Consider the following 25,280-nt stretch of genomic DNA (forward strand, 5'->3'; position numbering starts at 1 on the left):
AGATATCTGCAAACGAAACCACGGGCACTGGGCTGACCTCCTCCCATTAATCCGCTGCACACCCATTTGAAAGACATTCATAAAAGGCTCTGAGTTTATGGAGAAAGAGACCTCGGGAGCAGGCAGATGTAGCTAGGGAGTCACAGGAAATTCTAGAATCTCATTTGGAACTCTAGTTCATTATTCTGTGGTGTATTTTCAGCTCTGTTTTGAGAACCATAATTTTTTCCGTATCTGCCTTTGGGGGACTGAGCCCTTACAATCAGAAAAGGAACACGGTTTCTCTTTTTCTTCCTTCTAAATATGAAGCCCAGTTAGAGTGGGGAAGAACTGAGAAAGATCCTTCCCGTCCAGGCCCAGCTCTCCATCTTACACAGCAGACTATGTGAAGAACGAGAAACTTCCCTCAGGCTTTTTACACGGGGCAGGACAGTAGTTAATCCTCCCCAGTTGTGCGGCTTTCCAACAACAGAGTTACATCAATTGTTTTCCTCCAAGTTGGTCTCCACCTGTGGCATCGGGGATGTGCCATTGGAGGTCAGAGAGAATTCTGGACGCTTGGAGCATTTTCAGGGCAGGCCGCGGTTGTCTTCTGACAGGGATAATAAGGTCACTGGGCCATTCCCCTTCTCTTGGATAAATAAATAGTGAATAAACAGATCCCATCAAGGACAGTGATGTTCATGGTTACCCGACAGCTTCCTAGGGGTCACAGCCGTGCTGTTCATCAGAGTTTAGAAAAGCAGAGATGAAAAACAAACAGGAATTCCTGCTTTTTTTTTTTTTTTTTTTTTGGAGCAATAGTTTTCCAGAGCTTTGCCGTTTTCCATTGGTTTGGTTTAGTTTGGCTTGGGGGTTTTTTAGTTTTGTTTTGTTTTGATTTTTTGACAGAAGTTCAACAGATCACTTCTTTAGCAACATGAACTTTCTAACTTTCCTGGAAAGCTGGATTCTTTAACCTCTCAAGCGTTGAAGGTCACTCCCCTAGAAGTTTTTGGAGGTATTACTTGGGCCTGTTTAAAAGTGCTTCAACTCCTAAGTCAACCAGAGAGAACCCTTGGAAGCCTCAGGGTTTCTGCAGGACATTGAGATTTGCAAACAAGTACATGAGTTGGAGGACAGAAGCAGGTAGAGTAAGGGAAAAGATTTGTTCTTGTTGCAGGAAGGGACCGGGTTAGTTGTGTCCTGGGCATTTGGAACTACCACACTGCTGGCTCGTGAGCCGGCTCGGAGCCCAGCAAGAAGGGGTCAGAGCTGGGCTTTCCTCGCCTGCCTCGGTGCCCTGACCTGGGCCGAGCAGTCGTTCCACTGCCATCTGCTTCGGGTCAGGTCATCCTAAGTATGAGCGTCTTCGGTCTTGGCACCCACACATCATGGTAGTCTTGGAGGTGCAGCCCGGCAGTTCAGGAATCTTCCTGCAGCCCTTCCATCTGGTGCTTTCTTCCTGCTGCAGCTGAGGCCTCTCGCTGAAGCCAGTCTGACCAGTTCCATTCCTCTGTTCTGAGACCTGTGGCAGCTTCCAGTAATGGGGGTGGGGGGGGTCTGGCCCTTCCTAACCTGCCCTCCTTCTCTGGCTCTACCCCCTCCCCCTCGTTCGGCACTCGGCAGCAGCCTGCTCAGCTGTTTCTTCTCTTTGCTCTTCCCAAAACCCATCCCCCCTCCCAGCTCTTTACGTGGCTGAGCCCTGCTCCGTCCTTAGGTCCCAGAATTGACAGGACGTCCTCCCGAGAACCCGGCCCCATCCTCATCTCTCGACTTTCTTCAGTGCCTTGCCAGATGCCGCCTAGTCTCTTCTCTTGCCCCCTGTTCTTCCTCCCTCCCCCTCTCCCCGCTTCCCCCTTTTCACCTGAGCAAAGTGTAGACATCACATTCTGCTCAGAACCTCGAGAGCCTGGGCATCCTGCAGGTACCAGGGTGTATCGTGGGCTTCTCCTGGATTCTACAGGCTGCGATCCTGGAGACGGGCTCTTTCCCTCCCTCCCTTACATAGTAGGTGAATACATGCTTGATGCTTCTGTTCTTTCTCTCCATGTCCTACAAATAACATCTAGGAAATTTCGTGAAACATAAGATCCAAATCAAAGAGACTGGTATTAGCTAAGAGGTTTAGAAGTACCGATTTTAATCTGAATCAGGGATTAGTATAACTTTTCTTAAAGGACCAGACAGTAAATTTTTTTAGACTTCGAGGTCATATGTGCTCTGTCCCACCGACTCAGCTCTGCTGTCAGAGCTGGAAAGCAGCGGAGGAATCTGGAAGCGCCGGAGCCCGGCACATGGCCATGAGCTGGCCCACAGGCCCTCAGTGCCTTTGAGGTTTACGTACCACCGTTCAGGTGGTACCACCCTTTCTGAACGTTGTCTAGGTGGCGTTCTTGGTGACTGGAGGCAGAGTTCTTGAATGCTTTCCTGGGAACCACTTATAGGAAGATTGCTGTGGCCCTGGCCGAGGTTTGTTTCAGCACATGTGGCCCAGGACAAAGAGAAGGAGGAAACAGGAATGAGGAGGGGAGATTTTTTTTTTTTTTTTAAAGATCCACGCTTTGCAAGAGGGAAGGCGGGATGAGAGGTGCCGGTGCTAGGTGGTGGGGAGGGCCAGGGTTCTTGCTGCTGGGCGGCGGGGGTGTGTGGACCACTGCCTGGGGTCTGTACCGCCTCTGGCAGGAGCCCGCAGGGCCCAGAGTCTTTGCTTTGAAAAGAGCGAAACTGAATCCACCACGCGCTGGTGCCGTCCCTGAAGGAGGAGAGTAACGGGCCGCAGGGATGAGGACCCAAGACTAAACCTTAGTCCCTGAGGCGCGGGGAGACAGGACGGGATGGGGCAGGGATGGGGGTTGGGATCAGGAGTGTTGTCGAGCAGTAGTCTTCAAGCAGGTGCACTGAAGACCCCTGAGGTGGGGGGAAGCGTTTCCAAGAGTCCTGTCCCAGCTCTTCCATTTGTGGCTGCCTCTTAAAATGGATCTCTCTGAGAATAGGGTCTGTGGTGGAGATGCTGTGCCCTTCTCCTCTCTGGGTCCCCTGCCACCTTTCCTCTGGGTTTACGGGGGCACATCCCCATCCTCAGATGCGTCAAGAGGCTATGAGTCCAGAATTCTGGCATCCCCAGACAACAAAGTATGAGAGTCTTGGGAAGAAGTATTGAAAGGGACAGGATCTGATTTTGATTTTTATTCTGGTAGCAACTCATCGCAGAGACTCAGGTGGTCCCTTCCTCCCCGTCCATCCATCCATCCATTTTAGGATTTAGAAGTGAGTGGTAGTCATATAGGGGCTTATTAACATGTATGTGTGAGTTGGAGAAAGAAAGTGAGATTTTTTTCCCCCTAGCAAAGTATGATCTCTGATGGGTTTGACAGTTGGCTTAGCCAACTAGATATCACACGGAGTAGAGAGAGATTATCCACAGAAATGGATGACCTAATAAATCTGTCACATCATTGTTACAACTGAGAAACAGCTGAGGCTTCTACACCATACCTGTTGTGTTCTTTGTACCTGTTAACCTAGGGATGACTTTTAGATGTCACATTAAAAGGGGATTTAGAGTTTCTCAAAACCCTTTTAGGAAATGTGGGAGCCTAAGTGGCTCTCTACCCTGGCTGGGTGTGAGACCCACCCAAGGAGCTTTTAAAAACACATCTGATGGTACAGCCTCTTTAGAAAACTTAGAAAATTAAGCATGTGCTCATCATTTAGCGCACAGTTAGACCTGTTTATTCTCAAGGAACAGACACCTGTCCACAGATCTTTGCAGCGGCTTTATTCGTAATAGCTCCAAACTGGAAACAGCCCAGTTTCCTGTCCTTCAGCAGGTGAGCGGCTAACAGAATGGCACATCCGTACGGTAGAACACTACTCAGCAACAAAAGGAATAAACCATTCATACATGCAACAATCTGGATGAATCTGCAGGTAATTCAGCTGAGCGAGAAAAGCCAATCCCAAAAGGTTACATACTGTGTGATCCCATTTATGTAACATCTTCGGAATGGGGAATGGATTAGGTGATTGCCGGGACGTAGAGATGGAGCTGGGTGGGGGAAGACCCTGTGTAGAATTTTTTAAAAAGACAGCTGGAAGGAACCCAGAAGCCTGAATTCCTTTTCGTGTGGATAAGGAAACCAATGTCTGGAGAAGTGGTTTGACCAAGGGCTGATGTCTGAGAAGTGGCAGAGGGAAGACTTGAACCAAAGTCTCTGTCTCTTGTGCCATGATAGTGCGCGCTTAGAAACGTGGGCTCCAGGGCGCCTGGGAGGCTCAAGTCAGTTAAACATCTGACTCTTGGTTTTGGCTCAGGTTGTGATCTCAGGGTCATGAGATCAAGCCCCTACGTTGGGCTCCATGCTCAGTGTGGAGTTTGCTGGCGATTCTCTCTCCCTTTCCTCCTCCCAGTAGTATGCACACGTGAACTCATATACACTCTCTCTCTCTCTCTCAAAATAAACAAATCTTAAAAAAAAAAAAAAAGAAAGAAAGAAAATGTGGGCTCCAAAGTGGTAGGGTAGGATTTGAATTCCAGCTCTGCCATTTGTTAACTGTGTGACTTTGGACAGGTTGCTTAACCTCTCTGAGCCTCTGTTTCCTCACCTGTAAAATGGAATTAATACCAACCTTATGAGGTTATCCTAAGAATTATAACAAGTTATTTTCAAACTTGTGAAACGCCACTCACGCCACTCAACAGTATTTCCATCAGAAATCATACACACACACTAGAGCACGTGTAGCTGAAATGAAAGTTTAAGGGAATAGATACCCTTACTGCATATGGTGCCCTCTGTTTTCTATTTTGGTGTTTAATAAAGCTGGTCATGATCCCCCAAGTTGATATTTATGACCTCTGGCCTAAAGGCAAATAAGGCCCAGTGCCACAAACACGTATCATAGGCCTGGTTTTCCTCTTAGTGTCACTGCAGTGCTCCTTGGGTCAGTCTGTGGGTAGGCATTCGGCCCAGGGTGGGTGCTGGTGGGGTTCCTAACACCCCCACAGCCTTGGGAGACTGGATCGGGTCCCTGTTCCTCCGAGCTTCCTCCTGGCCCTACTGGACTCTGCTTCTCGAGGGCCAAGATGGCCTTGCACACTGTGTGACCCCCAGACTGGCCCAGGGCCCAGACCAGACAGATGTGACCGGCGTGCCTTCACGGAGGCCCAGGAACATCCTGGGCCCTCCGCCCTCCTGGTTGGTAGAGCGGGCCTGGTGCCTCCTGGGGCTCTTGTGGGCCTGGCTGGGCTCTGCAGACGAGACACCTAGCGCACCACCCGCCAAAGCCCGTGAGCCTGCGAGTGAGGGCGCCGTTACTGAGAAGAGCTTGAGTCCACTCTCACTTTTTTAAACAACAGTAATTTGCAGAAATTAGTGATGGATTACTGGCCTAAGGACTTTCAGCTGAACTCAGCAGGTCAGTGTTTTGTGGCCCTGGCTGGAGAGTGGCTGCCTGAGAACACAGGAAGCCTTTGTACTGTCCTTGGGAGGAAAGCTTTATGAAGGCGCTCTTGGAAGCGGCAGAAGGCCCTGCTGCGGACCGTAGGTATGCCCGACCGTAACCAGGGCCCGGAAAGGCATTAGTCAGAGTCAGGAGCCGGGGAGCCGGGGACGCGGGCAGGATTGTTCCCGAAATCTGCAGAGGAAGCTCTGGTTTATTTGCTTGTCTGGTCAGTTATATAAAAAGTGCTGATGTTTTCCCTCCTGCCCGACCCACTCACCTGCGTGCGGTCTGCTGCTCTGTGCGCCCTGCCCGCGCCTGCTGTCCGCGCGCCTGCCAGGAGGACGGGTGCTCTCGTTCCTCGGGATTTTGTTGGGGTTGGGGGGATGGGGTTAACTATTAAAATTGATGCATACTACAAAGTTGGGTATGTTCCTCAGTGATACTTTATAGCATTTCTTCAGGGGAAGAAAGAGGAAGACCTTTTTCTCCTAGCTAGTGGGGGAAAATGTATCCAGTGCCTTTTTTGTTTTTTGGACGATCATTATTGAAATTGGCAGAGTATTACTCTTCAGAAAAAATGTCTCATATTGTAGCATGAATCCTTTCTATGGGAAGCCCATTTTCCTCTAGCCCAGTCAGCTTCCCATTATGTGGTGTGCCAGGTAAACGAGAATCACACGCGCGCGCGGGCCGGAATGGAGCTGGGTTGAACTTCTGAGGGGAGATGAGGCACTGTAGGCCAGTGTGCACCAGTCACGGGAAATGGGACTGATTGTGGGCAGCATTTTGCCTTTTTTTACAGTAAAATGACTGTAGTTACTATGGAATTGAACTTGATAGGTCCCCATACGCCTCCCTCCTCGGACCCCTTTTCACTTTGAAGACAGAGGGGAGGCTCGTGTTCGTGGAGTGGACATTATCCGTCCGCCTCGTGAGTGCCCAGCGCCCCTGATCTAACTGCTCGTTTTCGCTGGGCGGCAACAGATGGAGCCGTTTCTGCAGGGACCGCAACTTCATTAAATCACACGTTTCAGCCTGTGGCTGCGGCATTTGCACAGGAGGAGGAGGAGGTGTGTCGTTCCTCAGAGCCCACCAACTCCGAGCTGAGTCTCGGTTGGAATTTGATTTCGTCCTCCTGTGTGGTGGTTCGCAGCAGTCCAAGGGATGGGGTGTGGGGGCCGCTGGTGTGTGTGCTCTGCTTTTCCTCCTTGCCAGCCCTCCCCTTAGCAGCGAGGCAGTGGGCACCTGTGACGCGTACCTTACCCACAAAAAGGAATTGCCCTTTTTTGTGTGACAAGCACAAAATTTCTCAAATGGCGTTGACCAAGAGCCTTTTTAATGTTCTTCTGAATCTCACCAAGTTCTTTACGGTAGTGTTGCCCTTTACCCTATTTCTGTGGCGTTTCTGACCAAAACAGCTGAAGATCATCAGCCTTTTGACATCTCTTACCAAACATCACAGCGGGCCAGGAGCCAAGGTCCGGCCGTGTTGGCCTGTTTGGGGACCAGGCGCCTCTGTGTTCTCGGCATGTCAAGGCATTTCAGTCTTCAGTCTCTCTGTCTTCTGTGTATTCTTGATCCCTGGGAGGCGTCCTGACAGTGAGCAGGGAGACGGACCTGGACCCTCGGGTAGGGACAGTTGACCAAACTCAAGGGCACTCTTGGGGACATCCTTCTCCAGCCTGTTTTTTTCATACCCACTGCCTTGGATGGTGGACAGGCCTCTCATGCACCATGCAGGGGCCAAGGGTGTGACGAGGACTCCTTGCCCAGGGTTGTCATTGAACAGTCTTCACGTGGGACGGGAATCCTGAGCACCACCTGTCCCAAGTGAGAGAGCTTTTGTCACATTCCAACTGGAAATGCAAGAACAGAATCTGAAGATCCAACAAAAAACAAATTCTCTCATCCCTGAGATAAGCAGATTAATAGTATGTAATGTCAGTATTTTGGCTGCAAACCATCGTCTCGCTGTTGATCCAGAAGAAATATGGTACTGACTCCGGAGCCTCATTTGCTTTCTGCTAGCGGTGTCTCTGTATGCTTTTTCTTCTTTTAAAAAACCATGATCTGGTTTCTTTTCCTTTGTCGTCTGAGGACTAGTTCCCGTCCAGCCAGAAGGACGGGGTTAAGTTCAGGCAGAAAGAAGAGCAGTTGGGAGTCACAGATTTCAGACGTCAGACCATTCCACTCTTTGTCCGGAAGCTGGTGTGCTTGACCCTTCCCCACTGATCTCCTCCTGTCTGTCCTCCTCCAGACTTTCCCTAGAGACAAGGTTCTGAATGCTCTGGTTAGCGCCTCGCAAGGTCCGTTCAGTCCCTCAGAATATGTTGAGGATTGATCCTTTTTCCTCGTCCACCGCCTTTGTTTCCTGGGCTGCGTTTTCCAAAAGAGAAACAGCACAGAATCCTTTTCGCTGCTGGTTGGTTAGGGAGACGCTCATCAGTAGCCGAAAGAGGAGAAACTGGGACAAAAAGCGTAGCTAAAGTGGTTTTGTGGGAATGTGATTACAGAGTCGGTTTTCATAATAAGAGGCTGTTTGGCACCGTTGTCTCTGTGAAATGGGCTTGAAAGGCACACTCGTTCTTAGCGTCCACTGCATGCAGACTGCTGTGGTGGGTCAGTGAAGAGGCCCAAGGAGGGAAGATGCCAGATCCTCTTCCTTGGGGTGTTTATGTTCTTGGGAGGACAGGGAGAATGGGGGGGGGGGGGGTGCCCCGTGGCCAGCAGGAACATATGTGCGTGTTCTTAGTGACCACAGCTGCCACGGAGCAGTCCTTTAATGATGCTCCCAGGCTAGGAGGTTAAACCTTCTCATTTGCTTGAGAAAGAGCAAGAGGGAACCCTCAGTATCTTTACATTGATCTGGATCCCGAGCAGGAGGGAGGGGGAAAGGGAGAGGGATTTAGGCAGGCGGGATTTTCTCCCAGGCCTCTCAGCATGCGGACACACAGATCAATTTCTTATCCTGCGTTCAGCTGGACACTGGGTTAGAGACTGTGTTGATCAAGACGTCCCCTCCTGTTTCATATCATGTCACGCATTCATTGCAGCCACTGAGCCTAAATTACTGTTTGCTTTCTTTCTGCCTTTCGTCCCCTCCCTCCCTGAAACGGTAAGAACTCGTGTAAGGATGGAGTCAGTTTATCCGTGCTAATGCTTTGATTTTTCTTTTCTCTTTCTCTTTGCCACAGTAGGTAACCAGTTAGGGGCCTTGGTACATCAAAGGTAAGCAGTGGGTTATGTTTTATTATTTATTGATCATTTCTAATTGTTTATCGATCAACCATCTGTACTAGAGTCTTAGAAAGTCAGAGGTTGAGAATGGGAAAAACCAGGGGCTAGATTTCTTTAAGACTCAAGTTTTTTGTAGTCCTTTCCAAAACAGCGTAAGCACGAAGCAGAAACGAATGGGAGCTATTAAAAATCACCCATTATTGTATGTAAATTTAACAGACCTCTCGAGTGTGGGAGCTCTTTTCTGTCCCACATATATCTAATCTAAAGAGAGGAATTTTCCATCCTGAGTTGATGGTTTCCACAGTTTTACGAATCCTTAATGCCTCCATGTGAGCAGAGGTGTCCCAAGAAGTGTTCGTCTTTGGGCTTTTCCACAAGATAAAGCTTGTGATTCTCAAGGAGTCGTGGTCCTGGGCAGCCAGAAACCCAGGCCCCACCCCATGCCCTTGAGGAGGACTTTCCAGAGAACCTTGGAGAAGGGCCCAGTGGCTTCCCTGCCTCAGTTTACCCTCATAGCCTTCCCTTAAATGTTGAGGATTTAGAGAGCTACGGAGAGCTCTGGGCTTTAAGAAGACCAGTCTGTAAGATAGGATGTTTGTGGTCAAAATGTTACCCTTCAAATGGAATAAAATGTGCAGGAACCTGCCTCAGTTTCTCTCCCCTAGTGGATGACATTCTGTGTTGTGTCTCCATTACTGTAACATTGTATCCTTAATCTTCACCAGTAACAATACAGTTATATCCTCTTGTGTTCTACACAAGTGTTTGGGAGTTTCTAGAAATCATCAGGCCTCGGTTAACCAAAAGATTTAACCTGGGTTTTATTGTTACTGGTTTGCTTTTTTAGTGAATTAGAATAATTTAAATGATGTTGCTGTTAGTATCAAACATAATTTTCCTATAAAGCCATAATTAAGATTTTACTTTCCCAAGAATGTCGTACTTCGTGCAGTCAACAAGTTTCAGCCTCACAGTCAGAATGGAGCTTTGTCTCAGGGCCCAGAGCAGCTCCTCTTCATACATTTCTGCCTCCAGGAGAGTCTGCTTCTCCCGTTCCCTGAGGGCTGAGGAATTGCTGAGTTCTGTGACAGTTTGTATTGTGATAGTGTTGAACCACTCCCAGTAAATCCCCCAGTGACACTTGCGGAGAACAGATAGGGCTACACGCATGGGCTGCGGTCTCATGGCCACACGCACAGGGGCACCGCGACCGTCCACCATGGCAGGGAAACAGCCCTCATGGGGACCCCGCGGCCTCTCCAGACGGGTTGGGCCCTTGAGGCTCGGTGTTTGTGTCCACAGTGCTGCTGACTTAGGAATTTGGCATTGTCTGATTTGGGGGCGAACTCAAACATCTCAAGACTGTAGAGAGGATCTCTGCACATGTATAAGCCGGGGGAGTTAAGCTCCTCGGGGAGAGGACTGTCCGCTCTCCTCAAACTGAGACGGTGGCAAGTGCTGTCGCGTCTTCTGCCTTTCTCCTGCGTGCCACGCTTTCCCTAAAAACATGGGCTGGATTCGATTCTTTTCGTGATGGGTAAAAATCCAGCTGTGTGAGAGATGTTTAAAAATGCTTACCCTTTTTTCTTTTTAAACTACTTGAAATTAGCTTCCTCCTAAGGTAAATGTTTAGATTTAATTGCTTTCTGGGGCTTTGGGCAAATTGGGTATTGTCCACAATACACTCTCTGGCAAATTTGAAGGTTTGTTTGAAAGAACCAGTGCAGCCATTGTTTTAAAACACACACACACACACAAAAACAAAAAACCTGACACATAATGGATGGAGTAGCGTTGAACGGAAGTACCTTGCAGAGTACGGTGATTATTTTGTCCTGGTCAACACTGATTAGGCCTCTGCTGGATACTGGGTTCCATTTGGAGCATCTCACCCAAAGCGACAGATCAGTTAGAGGGAGGCCAGAAAGCAATAAAAAGATGGGGAAACCAGGAATGTTGAAGAGAAATTCAGCATTGCTATCTGTGTTTTCAGGAGACTGGCAGAGAAGTCTAAGCTAACTTCACAGACCCCAAAGAATCTTTTAAAGTGTTAGGCAATAGTGAGAAGAAAGAGAGTTGTTACTAGAATTGATGGTTTAATAAAAAATCAGAGGTTTCTCCCTCTTTCACGGTGAGAGAGGAGACCGGGATCTTTTCCAGAAGTGATTAACCAGAGGTCCCATGAGATGACACTCTTTCCGGAGGGCTGGGGACTTATTGGCATGATTTGTTTTAAGTCTCTTGTCTTCTGGCATTGCCAATATGGGAAATGTGGGGAACCTGAAATGGCCATGAAATTCTTTTTATGTTTTTCCAAAATGTTCTTTGTTTTTAGGGCAGTAATAACAGAAGAATTCAAAGTGCCTGATAAGATGGTTGGATTTAGTAAGTATCCACATTATCTACTTTGCCCTGATTAATCTTTCGGTGTGACCGTCACTGTGGTAGAAGGCTTTGCACACTCTGTCCCCCAGAGCCCTGAAGGGCTGCAGGTCTCTCTCCAGGCTGAGAGATAGAGAGCCACGAGCCCTAGCCAGTCTCTCTCCCCACCCTACCTCTCTCCTCACTTCAGCTCGAATACCCTGTACCTGTCCGCTGTGTTTCCCATAGGATTTCCGTGGCTCGCCGAGGCCACCGTGATTTGCAGTGCCGCGGGCCAAGTGTAAATGTTTGCTGAGTTAATTAAGTCATTCACGCGTGGTTGAACATGGAGCGGAGGCTGTTCTGACCCTCTTCCGTTTGTTTCAGTTATCGGCAGGGGAGGTGAGCAGATTTCACGGATTCAAGCAGAATCTGGTTGCAAAATTCAGATTGCCTCAGGTAAGGCTTCTTTCTTCATAGATCTCAGTTTGGTAGAAATCCGTGTTTTGCCAGACTTTCCAGATTCGTTACCTTTGCTCGTTGCTTAGAAGTTTAGGGACCTGAGTAAGTATATGCGGTTGCCGTTCTCCTTGTGCTTTTAGAGCTGGACTTCCAGATGAGAACCAGAAAAACCAGGGCAAAAGCGGGCCTGGAGACAGGGCCACCCACCCATCTGGCCTCTGGAGGAGGCCCTCCGTAGTTCTGTGGCTCTGCATGGCCCCGGCCAGACACCGGCTGCTCTAGGACCGCAGTTTTCTGTACCAGGAGGTTATGCCAGACGGTGGGGCCCAGAGGAGAGCTGTGGCTTTGGGGTCACTCCTAGGGACTGCTTACTGGCTCCCCTGGATCAGAACCTACCCCTATCCCTCCACCCCCCATTGTGGAAAGAGGCCAAGGCCAGCTGGGGGTTCTGGCTAAATTAGCCCGCGTGAAACACAGTTCAGGACCTTTCCCAGCTGGGGCTGTTTGGCCTATGCGTTACGGAGAGAGACAGATTGAGGAAAAGAAGCTTTTTTTTTTTTTTTTTAAGATTTTATTTATTTATTTGACAGAGATCACAAATAGGCAGAGAGGCAGTGGGGCAGGGGGCGGGGGGAAGCAGGTTCCTTGCTGAGCAGAGAGCCCAATGTGGGACTCGATCCCAGGACCCTGGGATCATGACCTGAGCTGAAGGCAGAGGCTTTAACCCACTGAGCCACCCAGGCGCCCCAAGAAGCATTCTTAACATTATTAATAGTTTGAGCAACTCGTTTGAATTTGGTCTCTTTCCATAGCGGATGAGGGGGTGTGGAGGACTGTTGACTAGAGAAGCATTTGTCTGTTTAAAAGATACATGTTACCATGTTTCCAAGGCAGTAACTGTTATTAGTTTATTTATTTATTTATTTATTTATTTATGGAGTTAAGAATTTTAAGAGGCAGGTTTTTTAAGAACACAGGAAAGCGTTGTGTGGTGTCGGAAAGCAAGCTTTTCCTCTCTCGTCAAATGGCCCGGAACTATTTCCACATAGACGTCCCTGCTCTCTCAGGAAATTCACACACTACCTGGTACCAGGCCTGGTGTGGGTCTACCATTAAATTGCTCACTGGTGTGCAAACAGGTGACCATAACCCACTCTGCAGGCGGAGAAACTGAGGACGAGCGGGTGACGCGACTCAGGCACTCCCCGGCACACAGCTGGGTCAGAAAGGAAGCTGAGCCCGCTAGGACCCGCTGTCAGGGCTCCGCGGCATCCCGCCCGCTCCCCCTGCAGAACTTGTTTCTACTTTGGGAATCTAGGGCGGAGCCAGCAGCCTACCATCCGCTCCACAAGCAGAAGCCAACTGTCTCTTCCTGGGGCCCGGGCTTCTGTGGGGCCGGTGTAGGGACCAGGCCAGAGAGAGTCTGTACACAGAGGCACGGGTGCACGGTTGCCTGGTGCCCACCAACACACCTCATCTTCTTGATTCTTCTTATAGAGAGTTCTGGGATTCCAGAGAGACCCTGTGTACTTACCGGAACCCCAGAAAGTATTGAGTAAGTTTATTTTATTTACTTCTTCCTGTCACTCTTCTTCCTCCTTCCCCACATGGGGAGACGTGGAAGGGCCAGATTGTTACTGAGCGCTGTGGAGCCGCGCCGCAGCCTGGCCACAGCAGCAGGTGCTTCTGTGGAGAAGGATCTGGGAGGTTGCCACGCCAGGGGAGTTTTCTGTTACTTAAAACACATAAGGTATCACTGTGGTTTTTCTTTTTTTCCCCCCAAACGCTACAGAATTTCTGGCAGCCGCCATAACATCCACTCCGTACACCAGGTTCTTTAAAGAGTGTACACTGGCCCCGTCTGAACACTCTCATCTGCTTCCTTCTTCCTCGGTAACACCTCCTTTCCCTGAGCAGGTCTGCCGTCGTGAGCCTGTCACTGGGTGAACCGTTGAGAATCCTGGCACCAGGTCCTTTGCCCGGGGCTGATCCCACTGCCCTTCTGACATTTGTGAACCAAATGAGTTGACTCTTCGTGGCCCTTGCTCCTCTCAGGGGGCTGCACAGACCGGCCAGAGGGTGTCTTGACGTTGAGCAGGTGACGTTGTCACCACCTTACAGCTGGCATTGCTTTCCGACCGTGGGACACCCGTGCTCAGAGCCTCATGTCAGAGACAGGCCTCGGCAGTCTGCACACCTCCCGGGGGAACGGGGAGGTACTAACTTAAGAGTCTGCTCGCTCTCCTTTTTCAATCGACTGAGTAGCGTTGCATTTGGGGACAGGGGTGCTAAGATTATGCCTGCCTCAGTAGATAGGGCTGTTTTACCATTTCCATTTCTCCCGGAGTCCAGATGAGTTTAAATTCTCTTGTTCTGCCGCAACATTGCAAGCAGTGAACCAGAACAAATACCGCCGGCAGGTGTGCATTATAGGGCAAGCGGGATGGTTTTGCCGGGGTCCAGGCATCTTTCTTCCAACACAGGTTAATTTAGTACACAAGCAAAATATTAAAAAGCTGGTGTCGCTGAGAAGACGGGCCAGGCCGATTCTGTACGCAGAGAGGCTCAAGACAACAAAAGGCAACATCCGTTTCCTCCCTTTCTCTTCTTTCCGCTCCTCTTTTAACCATTCCGGCTTCCACTTCTCTACCCAGGCAGTCGGGGCAACAGCACTGTAACTTTAGGAAGAAACAGTTTCATCTTCTTCCTGTGCTGCATAGTAGCTGAATTCCTCCCTAGCAGAGGAACCAAAAACTAGATCATATATGGTGATTTAAAGAACAAACCAGCCAGGGGAGCTTCTGGTGCTGAAAAGGCAATCGCCTTGACAGGTGGCCTGGACAGCTGGGCCGGGTGTGCTGTGTCGACCCTGCGGTCTCCCTCTCCTGCCTCCGAGTCCCCCGGCACCAGACAGCATCACAGGGGAAGCCGGGGCCCGAGAATCCAAGCGGACAGGCACAGATCCCGCATCTGGGGCTCTGCGGCTGCACTGGGTCCCGGCCTCTCCTCCCCGCTCCGGCGCTCCTAGCCTGAGCTCAAAAGCCAGAGAGCAGGTTGGTCAGGGAGAAGAGATTGGGAGTCTGGGAATTCAGATGGTGACTACTAACCCTCGCTTTCTTTCTTCCCATCTCTCTCGTTGCTCTCTCCTGCCTGTATTTAACCAATGTCTCTTGAGTGTCTCCTCTGTGGGAAGCATTGTGCCAGACTGAGGACCAGAGAGAGAGGCAGGGGGATCAGAGGTGGTCGCCGCCGCGGGAGTGGCTGAGGCTTGTGGTGGGAGACGAGACGTGTTGGTGCCGGGACTGCCGGACCCCCTCACAGGCAGAGGGCAGGCCGGACAGGGCTGTGTTGGAATGCTGGTGTGTGGTGTGTGTTGCTTTTAAATTCCAGCCCGGTAGCGTGGCAGATGGCAGAGACCTCCCGGGTTGTGGGGGCAGGAGCTGGAGCTGGATGGAGGGCTGCCTTGATTCCTTCGTGGTCTTCCCCCCGTGCTGTTGCTCTCCCGTGGGCGCCCAGCACCTTCATTTAATGCTCCTTCTCTTGTGATTCTTTTCCCTCCCAAAGACAAGCCAAACGGCTCCTGGGGCAGATTGTGGACCGCTGTCGGAACGGCCCTGGCTTTCACAACGACATAGACGGCAATAGCACGATCCAGGAAATTCTTATCCCTGCGTCCAAAGTGGGTCTGGTCATCGGCAAAGGAGGGGAGACGATCAAGCAGTTGCAGGTGCGTGAGGCTTGAGCGGCTCCCGGCGGGCCTCCTGGGGCTCGGGCGGTGGGGAGGGCTGGTCCTACCTCGGACTACCCCCGCTGGGCAGGCCATGCACGCCTCTGCTTCCAAGGTGCCACAGATCCTCCTTCGGACGGGTGCTTATGAACAGGCACCGTGGGCAGGTGCGACGGCCAGTGTGATGCCCTCACTGGGGCAGTGACGCTCTGTGGGGGCTGTTTACCACCAGGTGACAGCGTCTCAGGTGAAAGTCCCGTGTGGACTTTCCAGAGCTGAGGCTCCTAGCCAGCCGTACGCCCTCTCACTAGCTGTGGGATCTTAAATACGTGTTTGTATTTGTCAAGGGCTCGGAGTCCTTGTTGGCCTCACTGCTGTCACGAAGCGGAAGTGGTAACTCGTGACTTTGTCTTTACCTCAGACCCTTGGCACAGAGCCCGTGACTGAGTAAATGCTCCCCGAGCCTTAGCTGCTGCTGTTCCAAAATCCCTCGTGTGAGACATGGGGGCCAGACGTGTTCAGGATGGAACACCCTGGCAAGTTCCGGGGCACACCCCGTAACCAGACTCCTGTTGGTCTAGCCAGACGCAGTGACAGTCACCCCCCGTGAGAGGGGCTACACATACGCTTCCGAGAGTTCAGGTTCATTTTGCAGCCAAATGAGCTGTGTACAAACGTTTATTTCCCCTCCTGGGCTTTTGAGGTTGCAGGTCGGGGCTCGTGGGCAGCCCGGTGCATGCACTCCCCGCCCAGCCCTCAGCCTGGTGGGCGCTCTGGTGCCGGCACTAAGGTCCTGGAATCCAGAATCCACTGTTTGCTCCTTCCTGCCTCAGCTCTGGGACCTTGGGCACCTGCTGTGGGGCCCGCCCCATCAGTGAAATAGGGCAGCGGGAGCCCTTCTGTCTCAGAGCTGTGCTCGGGCCCTAATGAGAAGCCGTCACTGCCTGGCACCTCAGAAAAACTGATCCAGTTGCACTATTCTGGAGACCGGGAAGGGAGGAGAGTTTTGGGAAACGGTTTTCCGTGTTGCACACCTGGCAGCTGTCCAGCATGGCCTGCGCGCCGACGTCCTCCCAGGGCAGCATCCTGTGGTCGGAGGGACGGGGCTGATGGTGGACGGGGCCCTGCCCCGTGCTTGCGGCACGTGCGTGTGCTCCTCCTCACGGCCGTCCTGGCGTGTTGCCCCACAGGAGCGGACAGGTGTGAAAATGGTCATGATCCAGGATGGCCCGTTGCCTACGGGAGCAGACAAGCCTCTCCGCATCACGGGAGACCCGTTCAAAGTACAGGTAGGGGAGGGACCACGGATGGAGCAGGTCCTGCGTGGGGGGTCGCAATGGGGGTGGGGGGGCTCGCGTGTCACTCAGGAAGTTGTGAAAGTGGGTGTCCCTTTGTTTAAGGGGAGCTGTTGTCCCAAACCGGGTGTGATGGAAGGGCTGTAGGGATGTCCTGCATTCAGCCAAGCCACTAGCCCCAGGTGTTCATTAAATGAATTCGGAGCCAACGAGGATGGAGTTCCTCGTTTACACCGGCCGTATTTTGAGAGCCTAAGAGCCACGTGAGGATGGCAGCAACGGTCGTGGCCGGCGCACATTTTGTTGCCCTGATGAGACGCGGTCTCCCGTCTCTGGGCTCTGGGCACCTCAGCTGCAGGCTCTCTTCGCTCTTGCTCGCTGCTTCTCTCTTGGCCCCTCTTGCAAGACCTCCAGCTCCGGTGGGGGAGGTGAGCAGCCCCCAGGCATACGTATGCCCTCGGAGCGAGCATCCTGTGCCCCGACCACCCGGCCACAGAGGAGAGAGCCCGTTTCTGAAAGCAGTGAGGGGCTTCGTCCTAGACCATCTGGGGCAGGTCCACCCTCCGACTCTCACTGTCAGCAGGAATGCGCGTGGGCTGCGGGTGTGGGACGTGTCTTCCCAACTACGACTGTTCTTTTCCTGCCCGCTGCAGCGTGCTGTGCCTTTGCTGCATTTAGCGGAGCTCCAGGGTGATGCACCTCGGCGAGCTAGTCAGCCGCAGCTGTTTCTCTGTGGGAGCTCTGGGGCTTTGAGCCAGCCAAGGTTACCAGTCTCCGGCAAAACATGCCCCTGATTCCTCCCCTCCCACGATGCCTTACTTACGAATGGATGTGTTCATGTGGGTGCGCATTGGTGTCTGCGTGCATTTTTATTGTAATCGACACACGATATTATGTCCATTTCAGGGGTGCAACATAGTGACTCAACACATGGGGAAATTCTGTTACGGAGCGGCTCCCCGTAAGCGCGCTTACCCTCCGTCACTGTGCACTTATTAAAGTATTAGTGACTCTATCCCCTGTGCTGCACTTCTCAGCTGCGTGGCTTCTTTCTTGTATAAATGCAAGTTTGTACCTCCTGATCCCCTTCATCTGTTCATTTCCCCCAGCGCTTACTGCTCTTCTCTGGCTTGACTCAAGCTGGTGTCACTGGTAGTTCTTCTGGTCCAGACACAGACGTAAAATCCTGGTTTTAAAGCAGGATTGAGGGCCCGTGGTGAAACCAGCCTCTTTCCTTAAGCTCCAGGTGGGGGTACGCCCTTAACTCCCCTCCAGCAGGCCAGGGTCCCCCGGGTGCCTTGCCCCCCAGGGCTTCTAACCTCCCTGAGTGTGTACAGGGGGGCTCCCTGCTCGTCTTCCATGGTGGAACCTTCATTCTTTTATGAAAGGAACGCTAGAGCGAAGAGTGTATTTCCTTGACATTCCCGTGACTTGCAGGAAAATCTTAACAACCAAAGGTTTTTAGTTTTTTTTTTTATTTTAAAACTACGTGTATTCTACATTTTTTATTTGGGAAAAGCCGTTCGCTGTGTTTAGGATAAATTGTTGGTCGTTTGTTTTCTCTCCTCGACTTTTTATTATGAAAAACTTGAAACATACAGACAAGTTGAAAGGGTAGAGCAGTGAACACATACGTACGTACCTTCACCCTGTCATTTTGCCATGCTTGTGGCACTTACTTCTGCTTGACCATACCATTTCTAAGTAAGTGGCAGGCGTCATGACCGTCTGCCCCTGGATCTTGTATGTGTCTCCTAGGAATTAGAACTAATTTCTGTAACCAGGACTAAGAAAATGATAGTAAGTCGCCTAACATTCTCTTACAGTCAGTCCTACTCCAGTTTCTCCAAATGTCTGAAGACTTCATTTGCTGTTTTGGAGTTTTTTTGGTTTGGTTTGGTTTTTCCAGAACCAAGATGCAGTCTGGGTGCCCATGACCTTGAGTTGTTATGTACACCTAACGTTTAGTGCAGATTCCTGTGCGGCTGGGACCGGTGTGGGGAGGGTGGGCCAACAAGTGCATTTGGGGGCAGAGGACGCTGAGTGTGCCTCTGAGAGCGTCAGGCCCGGGAGGTAGTCTTGCCAGTTGGTAATCGGGGTATTTGATCTCTGGGAGCTGGAAGTTATTTTCAGGCCCCCTGGGCTGGCATTTTCCCTTTACCTCCCCGGGGCTCCTGTGGGGTGGAACCTGTCCACAGAGCTCTCAGAAAGAAACGGTGTGCCAGATGCCTCAGGCCACAGTCATCAGGCTCTGACCCAGCGCACATATGCCGATCTGACGGTGGTTTAAAGCCGGCCGGGCCCTGTGTGGATGCCTTGGGCAACGTAAAGAACATGTCACCTAGGACTCAATCTCTGTGACCCTCCCCAGAAGCCCACCCGTGTCCCATGTTGGAACGCAGGAAGTGAGCTGGGCCCCAGCTAAGCGCCTTCTGGGTCTGTGAGTCTGACGTAGCAGGCTGTGGTGTGGAAATTTCACCCGGTGTCATGGCTTTTCTTAGGCGTTTGGTTCCCATAATGCCTGTCCTCTGTGTTTACACAGCAAGCAAGAGAAATGGTATTGGAGATCATCCGAGAAAAGGACCAGGCTGACTTCCGAGGTGTCCGAGGGGACTTCGGTGCCCGCGCGGGAGGAGGCAGCATAGAGGTATGCCTGTCCTGCGGGCTAGTTCCCGGGCAGACAGGCCGCACTTTGGTTAGCTCTTTAACCTTGACTGAGTGGGCTTTGGTTCATCTTCAAAGCCAGGGTGGGTGTGAGGAAGGACGGAGAGAGAGTGGCAGCCAGCGAGAAGGGGAGGGAAGGGAGCCAGCTGCACGCCTTTCAGGGAATGAGGCCGTCGTCCTGGTTATGAGCTTTGCCTCAAGGCTGTTGCTGCTGCCCAGGTCGAGACCAGAGGCCGGGCTTTTTCGGTGCTCTGCATTGTGAGCGTAGCAGACCTGGAAGCCCAACTTAATTGATGAGGTGGAATGGGATGAAAAGCTTTCCTTTACTTCTTAAGAAACTTTTAAAGATTCATTTATGAGAGAGAGAATATGTGTGCAGGGGCAGGGAGGGGCAGAGGGAGAGAATCTCAAGCAGGTTTCCTGCTGAGCACAGAGCCCAATGCACGGCTCGATCTCACAACCTGAGAGTCGGCCACTTAACCAGCTGAGCCACCCAGGTGCTCCAGAAAGCTTTCCCTCGCAGTGGAGCGCCGCGGTGACGCTTCACCTTGGATAGGGCTTGTGAGTATCGTGCTTAGTAAAGTAAGCCGGGTACGGGGGATTCCACCCCGCCGTGGTGCCCGGAACGGGCAAGTTCTTCGAGACAGAACGTTGCGCAGAGGTGACCAGGGCTGATGGAAAGAGTCTCTCTCTAATGGCTACAGAATTTTGGGGGGTGGCGGGGTGGTGAGGAAAAGGTTTTGGGGGTATAGAGACCAGTGCTGGTTACACAATGTTGTGAGTATATTTCATGCCACTGAACCGTATTCTTACAAATGGCTAAAATGATGAAGATTATGTTCTGTATATTTTAGCACAATAGAAGAATGAAGGGGGGATAAAAATACACTTTTAGGGACCACCAGTATAATCAGTGTACATAGTATATTTATGTTAAATATTTATTCCGCTGTGGAGTTGGGAAATAAGCTTGCCACTTTCAACCTTTTCTGCAAAAAGTTTATTATTCTTCATTTTATAGCTATCGTGATCAAATCTGAGATGCGTTATATATTTAATAGGTAGGAATGCAATCCTCATTACGATAGTTTTCCAAAGAGGGGAAGATACGCTAGATCATATTTCCAGGAAGGCACTTGTAATGAAAATCAAGTCTGTGTTTTGGGTTTGTCTTTTTCAGTGTATCCTCTAAGAAATAACAGATTTGCAGACAGCTCTGATCAGGTTTTGTTTCCCTGTGCTCAGGTGTCTGTGCCCAGGTTTGCTGTTGGGATTGTAATAGGAAGAAATGGGGAAATGATCAAAAAGATTCAGAATGATGCCGGGGTGAGGATTCAGTTCAAGCCAGGTTGGTTTCCATGACTGTCAAAACTCCTTAGTGCTCTGAAGAATCATAAAGCAACACAAGGACTTTGTAACTAGCTCATGTGTGTGTCCCCCACTCCCCCTCCCACCAGTACTATCACCAAATTACCAATCTAGCTTTCTCCTCTGGGCCCTCATAGCATTTCCAGCTTTTAATTTTGTTCAGAAAAGACTCAAAAAAAAAAAAAAAACCAAAACTGTTATTTTGACTTCACTCTTTAAAGATAAAACCATTTAAAAAAAGGACTAACGTCTTAGCATAAAGGACGGTTTTTAAAATTTTGTAGATTTACCTTCATGAGCAAAATTATTGACATTGTCTTAATTTTCCTCATTCCTCTAAAGTTGGAAAACTGTGTGATAGGTTCATGTTTGGCAACACGGCCATCACTCATGTCTGCCTTCTTTTGCTTTATTGTTTAGCGTTTCTGTAATAACTTTTTTTAATGCCTGTAATTACCTAAGAGGCAAGTGTTGACATGAGTCATGCAAAAAGATGGAGCCTCACGTGCTCCTCCGTGCCTCTGGTGGGAATACTGATCGCAGGTCAGGTGACCTTTGTTTCCAGCTGAAGTTGGGCTTTTCCTTACGCCGCCTCTCGCTTTGTCCCGCAGACGATGGTATCAGTCCAGAGAGAGCCGCGCAAGTCATGGGACCTCCAGATCGGTGTCAGCACGCGGCGCACGTCATCAACGAGCTTATCCTCACAGCCCAGGTGGGTTGGCTCTCTGGGTTTCCGCTGCGTCACCAACAAAAGCAGGAAGTGCCACAGGGGTCTTGGGGCAGTGCCGTAGAGCTCTCTCCAGTCACCTTTCTGGAACACAGCGGTCTTTTCAGTCACCCGCCTCCGGGGACATGGCCGGCGGCTTCTCTACACCTGCTGTTTCCTGCCTTCCTGTATTTTGTTACTAGCTTCTTGGTCTCCTTCCTTTGTTATCCCAGGGTCTGGGTTTTCTTGACACAGGAAGCTCCTAACTACACCATTAGGAGAAGTGCAGTGCGGGTCACCATGGGTCAGACCATCGAGTGCCTTTCGCGTGGAACTGCGTTAAGTCAACTCCAGGGCTCCGGGGGCTCTCAGTCAGCTCAGTGCTCGACTCTAGATCGAAGTTCAGATCTTGGTCTCGGGGTCGGGAATTCAAACTCCGAATTGGGCTCCATGCAGGGCATGGAGTCTACTAAATAAATAAATAAACTCTTAGCCTCAGAAAACACTTCAGGCTCCTCCAGAGTCTTTTTTTTTTTTTTTTTTTAGATCTTATTTATTTGACAGAGAGAGATCAGAAGTAGGCAGAGCAGCAGACAGACAGAGTGGGGGAAGCAGGCTCCCAGCTGAGCAGAGAGCCTGATGCGGGGCTCGATCCCAGGATCCTGAGACCATGACCTGAGGCAGAGGCTTAGCCCACTGAGCCACCGGGGTGCTCCTCCTCCACAGTCTTAAAGCCATCTTCACGCAGTGGATTCCGTGTGCATCTTGGGGCACTAGAGCAAGCTTGTGATGCTGTTAGCATCTCTGCTGGCGCCCCTGCTATTCAGTGCTCCAGGAACCCCTGGGCCTCACGCTGGGTCGGCAGGTCTCCCAGGTGTGCTGAACTGAGGGAAGGTTTAAAAACACCTGGAGCCAAGGAGAAGCACGGGATTAGAAACTGTAACCCCTCTGCCGTGAGCTGTGTGAGCTGGGACAAGCTTCTGAGCCTCTCTAGGCCGAGCTGTGAGCCACAAACCAGAGGGTGGAGGGCGTGCAGTGACACCCATGCGAGCCCCCAAGTTGCCGAGTGTCCGTGTTGAACTTAACAGCGTGACAGCCCCCACCACGGACTTCCCTAATCGGCAGATCCCAGAGCGGGGCTTGGGCTGCTGCCAGAGTCCTGGGCAGTTCTTGGGATGCGACAAGTTCGGAAGAGAGTGCCTGAGTGTGCCCAGCATCATCTGCAGCAGGAAGAAGCGACAGACCCAGAGCTGCAGGGGTGCCTGGGAGACAGCCTCCCCTCTGACATTCTGCCGCAGGCCGGGAGGTCGGCTGTGTGTGCACGCGCGTGTGCAGGCTTTTTCACGTAAATCCCTAGAATTGCCTCGTTTACTCATGATTTGTGTCTCAGAAGAGCCGAGTGCGGGGGAAGAAGTACTCCAAGCCTCTCTGCGGGTTTAGATTCGGGGGGGGGGGGGGGGGGGCTCGGTTTACTCTCCATCGGCATGGGTGGGCTTTGCCGAACATTGTCCACTTGTGTTGAGCATCGGCTCGGCTTCTCCCTTCCGTGAAGGGGCTCTGGGCTGGACCAGGTTTGCCCTCAGCATCTAAAAAAGACCATGAATGCTGCCGCTCCAGGGTGACTCGGGACAAAGACCTCCCATGAGATTGCTGACCCTGAATGAAGGGAACCTCCTGTTAGGTGCTGGCCGGGGGTTGTGCTCTCTGCGGGGGGCCGGTGTGAGCATGTCGCAGGCTGCTCCACCCCCAAACGCTGGCCCCACACACCTGGTTTGTTGCCCCCCAATTTGGGGAGAATGGGACAACCGACTTTCTTAAAAAGCCTTTTATCCTTTCCGCTGGTTGGCTTGCGAGGTGCCCCGACTGCCCTCAGCAGTGTCTGCAGATGGGAGGGCTGGAGGCCTAAGTCGGGTGTCCCTTTGAGATGCCCGAGGCTCTTTCGCATCTAACGCCCGGTTTCTGGTAGGCCCAGCGGGCATTAGCCACTGGGAAAGGGTATCAGCATGGAGGAGAAAAGCAATGCCCAATACCTGGACAGTGGGGCCCGGGCTCCAGACACAGGAGTTTGTGCCGACTGCCTGCTTTGGTCGAGTCTGGCGGGGCCGCTGGTATAAGCATGGGTTCGTCTGCGCCTGTCCTCCTGACTGCGCCTGGGGTTTGTGCTAATTCTGGCTTGAAAGAGCGCCTCCGAGGCTGGCATGGGGAGAGGTGCTAAGGTTCCAGCGTGTGGCACTGATTACATCCTGTCACTGCACCTCCTGCCTGGGCTGAAGAGCAGTCCCATGGCAGTGGCAGAAATCGTCACTTGAGCTCTGCTTCCTTCCCAGGAGAGAGATGGCTTCGGAGGCCTCGCGGTGGCCAGAGGACGAGGCCGTGGCCGTGGCGACTGGAGCTTGGGAGCCCCTGGTGGCATCCAGGAGATAACCTACACGGTCCCAGCAGACAAGTGCGGCCTCGTCATAGGCAAAGGTGAGGGGCCGCTGCTGGGGTTTCGTGGTCCCCCTCCCTCTGCCCTACCTTCCTCCCCCCTCCCCCCGTGCAGACGGGGCCCCTGCAGTACCTCCGGAGTGTGAAGTCAGGTCTGTTGGCGGCGCCTAACTGCAGGTGCCCAGCCTGCAACTCCAGCTGCCTTCCGTAGGGAACCTGCTGGTCCCTACGGTCTTCCTGCCAGCATGCGCAGAGGGGACTGTCGGTTATCGAGTCCGAACAGACCAGAAGTGAGACCCCCCCCCACCCCGGTGAAGCTCTCCATCGAGTATGTGAAGCTCCCGGTGAAGCTGCGTGGGTTGCCGCAAAGGCACCCTGCCCAGTGTGAGGGGCCTCTGGGTGTTTGTCCATCGACTGATTAACGATTAACATGCCTCCTGGGAGCTCAGAGAAACAGTTAAGGTAACAGCTCAAGCGAAGATGGCCCTCTGACAAGCATGTCACTTTTTGTCCTGACTGGATTTGGGTATTTGGTCCATATTGACACATATGAAAATAGCGTTTATCTTTTGAGCACATTTACTGTGAGTAACAGACACCCTGTGGAGGGAAATAAATACTGATTGACTCGTCGTTTCTAGGCTTTGTAGGGAACATTAGGTCAGGAACCCTTGTTAGTGGCTGATGTGGCCCCTAGCCGTCCTTCACTGTGAGCCAGGGGAGAGCAGGCAGATTTCCAGGCTGCCAAGCAGCCTTCTCCGCAGTGGGCTGGCCTCCCCGTGGGCTCTCTGGGGCCCCCCCACCCCCAGCAACACAGGCTGAGGCCTTTGTGTCTGCCTTCGTGCATGTTTGTTTGACAACATGTGGAGGAAGTAAATACAGGCCTCCCCCACCACTGACTCCCTCCAGCCCCCCCCACCCCGCCCCCTCCCAGAGTATCTCCCATTTCTGCCACCACCAGACCTCTCTGACCTATGGGAGGGAGCTGATGTCCCACAGACGGTGGTTTGGGTTTGGGAACATACTCGACGGAGAGCTGAGGCTGCCTTAGCACGCTCTCCCGGGCCAGCACAGGGGGCCTCCTGCCCCTCTCATTCACCTTCTGGAGTCTGCATTTTGCCCTGCCATTGTCGGCGTGTGTAGTATGTTCCTTTGAAACGTGTATCTCTGTCTCGGTGTCGTCTTCTAGATCGTTCATCTCTCGGAGGCGGTAGGAACAATGTGGGTTTGTTTTCATGTCCTGGCGGGGTGTACATGCTGATCAGGGCTCAGGGGTGCTGTCAGCTGCCCAGATGCTGTGGTGACTCAGATCCGCCACCCAGACCATCAGCGTGGCTGCGGGGAGATTCGGACCCAGTTGGTGCCTGTGGGTTGAGAAGCAGAGCTAGGATTCTGCGCCTTCTGAGGACCATTTTGTCAAGGAGAGTTGACTCAGTGGCCTGGTGCGGCCTTGCTGTCTTCACTGCGACTGTTCCTGGTAGTCAGGGAAATCGGGGTGTGGGCAGGACGCCCCTTATGGTTTGTCCTCGACAAAGTCATCCTGATCGACTCCCACAGGAGAGTGATGGCAGCATGGAGCAGTGACTGATCTGTGTGTGACCTG

At 51.8% G+C, this 25,280-nt stretch overlaps 1 protein-coding gene across 3 annotated transcripts in view; it reads left to right on the forward strand.

The window, feature by feature from the left end:
- FUBP3 (far upstream element binding protein 3) overlaps window positions 1–25,280 on the forward strand; it is a 50,071-nt gene that overhangs the window by 14,758 nt on the left and 10,033 nt on the right. For 2 of the 3 annotated variants that reach the window (XM_047699344.1, XM_047699347.1), the window contains exons 3-12: window positions 8,622–8,655; window positions 11,003–11,052; window positions 11,416–11,487; window positions 12,988–13,045; window positions 15,055–15,217; window positions 16,408–16,506; window positions 19,055–19,159; window positions 20,422–20,524; window positions 21,156–21,256; window positions 23,578–23,719. In XM_047699344.1, the coding sequence (XP_047555300.1) occupies window positions 8,622–8,655; window positions 11,003–11,052; window positions 11,416–11,487; window positions 12,988–13,045; window positions 15,055–15,217; window positions 16,408–16,506; window positions 19,055–19,159; window positions 20,422–20,524; window positions 21,156–21,256; window positions 23,578–23,719 (927 nt within the window). The remainder of the gene's footprint in view (window positions 1–8,621; window positions 8,656–11,002; window positions 11,053–11,415; window positions 11,488–12,987; window positions 13,046–15,054; window positions 15,218–16,407; window positions 16,507–19,054; window positions 19,160–20,421; window positions 20,525–21,155; window positions 21,257–23,577; window positions 23,720–25,280) is intronic. The other variant, XM_047699346.1, reaches the window with a different exon arrangement.

Source organism: Lutra lutra, chromosome 13 (genome assembly GCF_902655055.1).
Source record: "Lutra lutra chromosome 13, mLutLut1.2, whole genome shotgun sequence".
Taxonomy (NCBI): domain Eukaryota; kingdom Metazoa; phylum Chordata; class Mammalia; order Carnivora; family Mustelidae; genus Lutra; species Lutra lutra.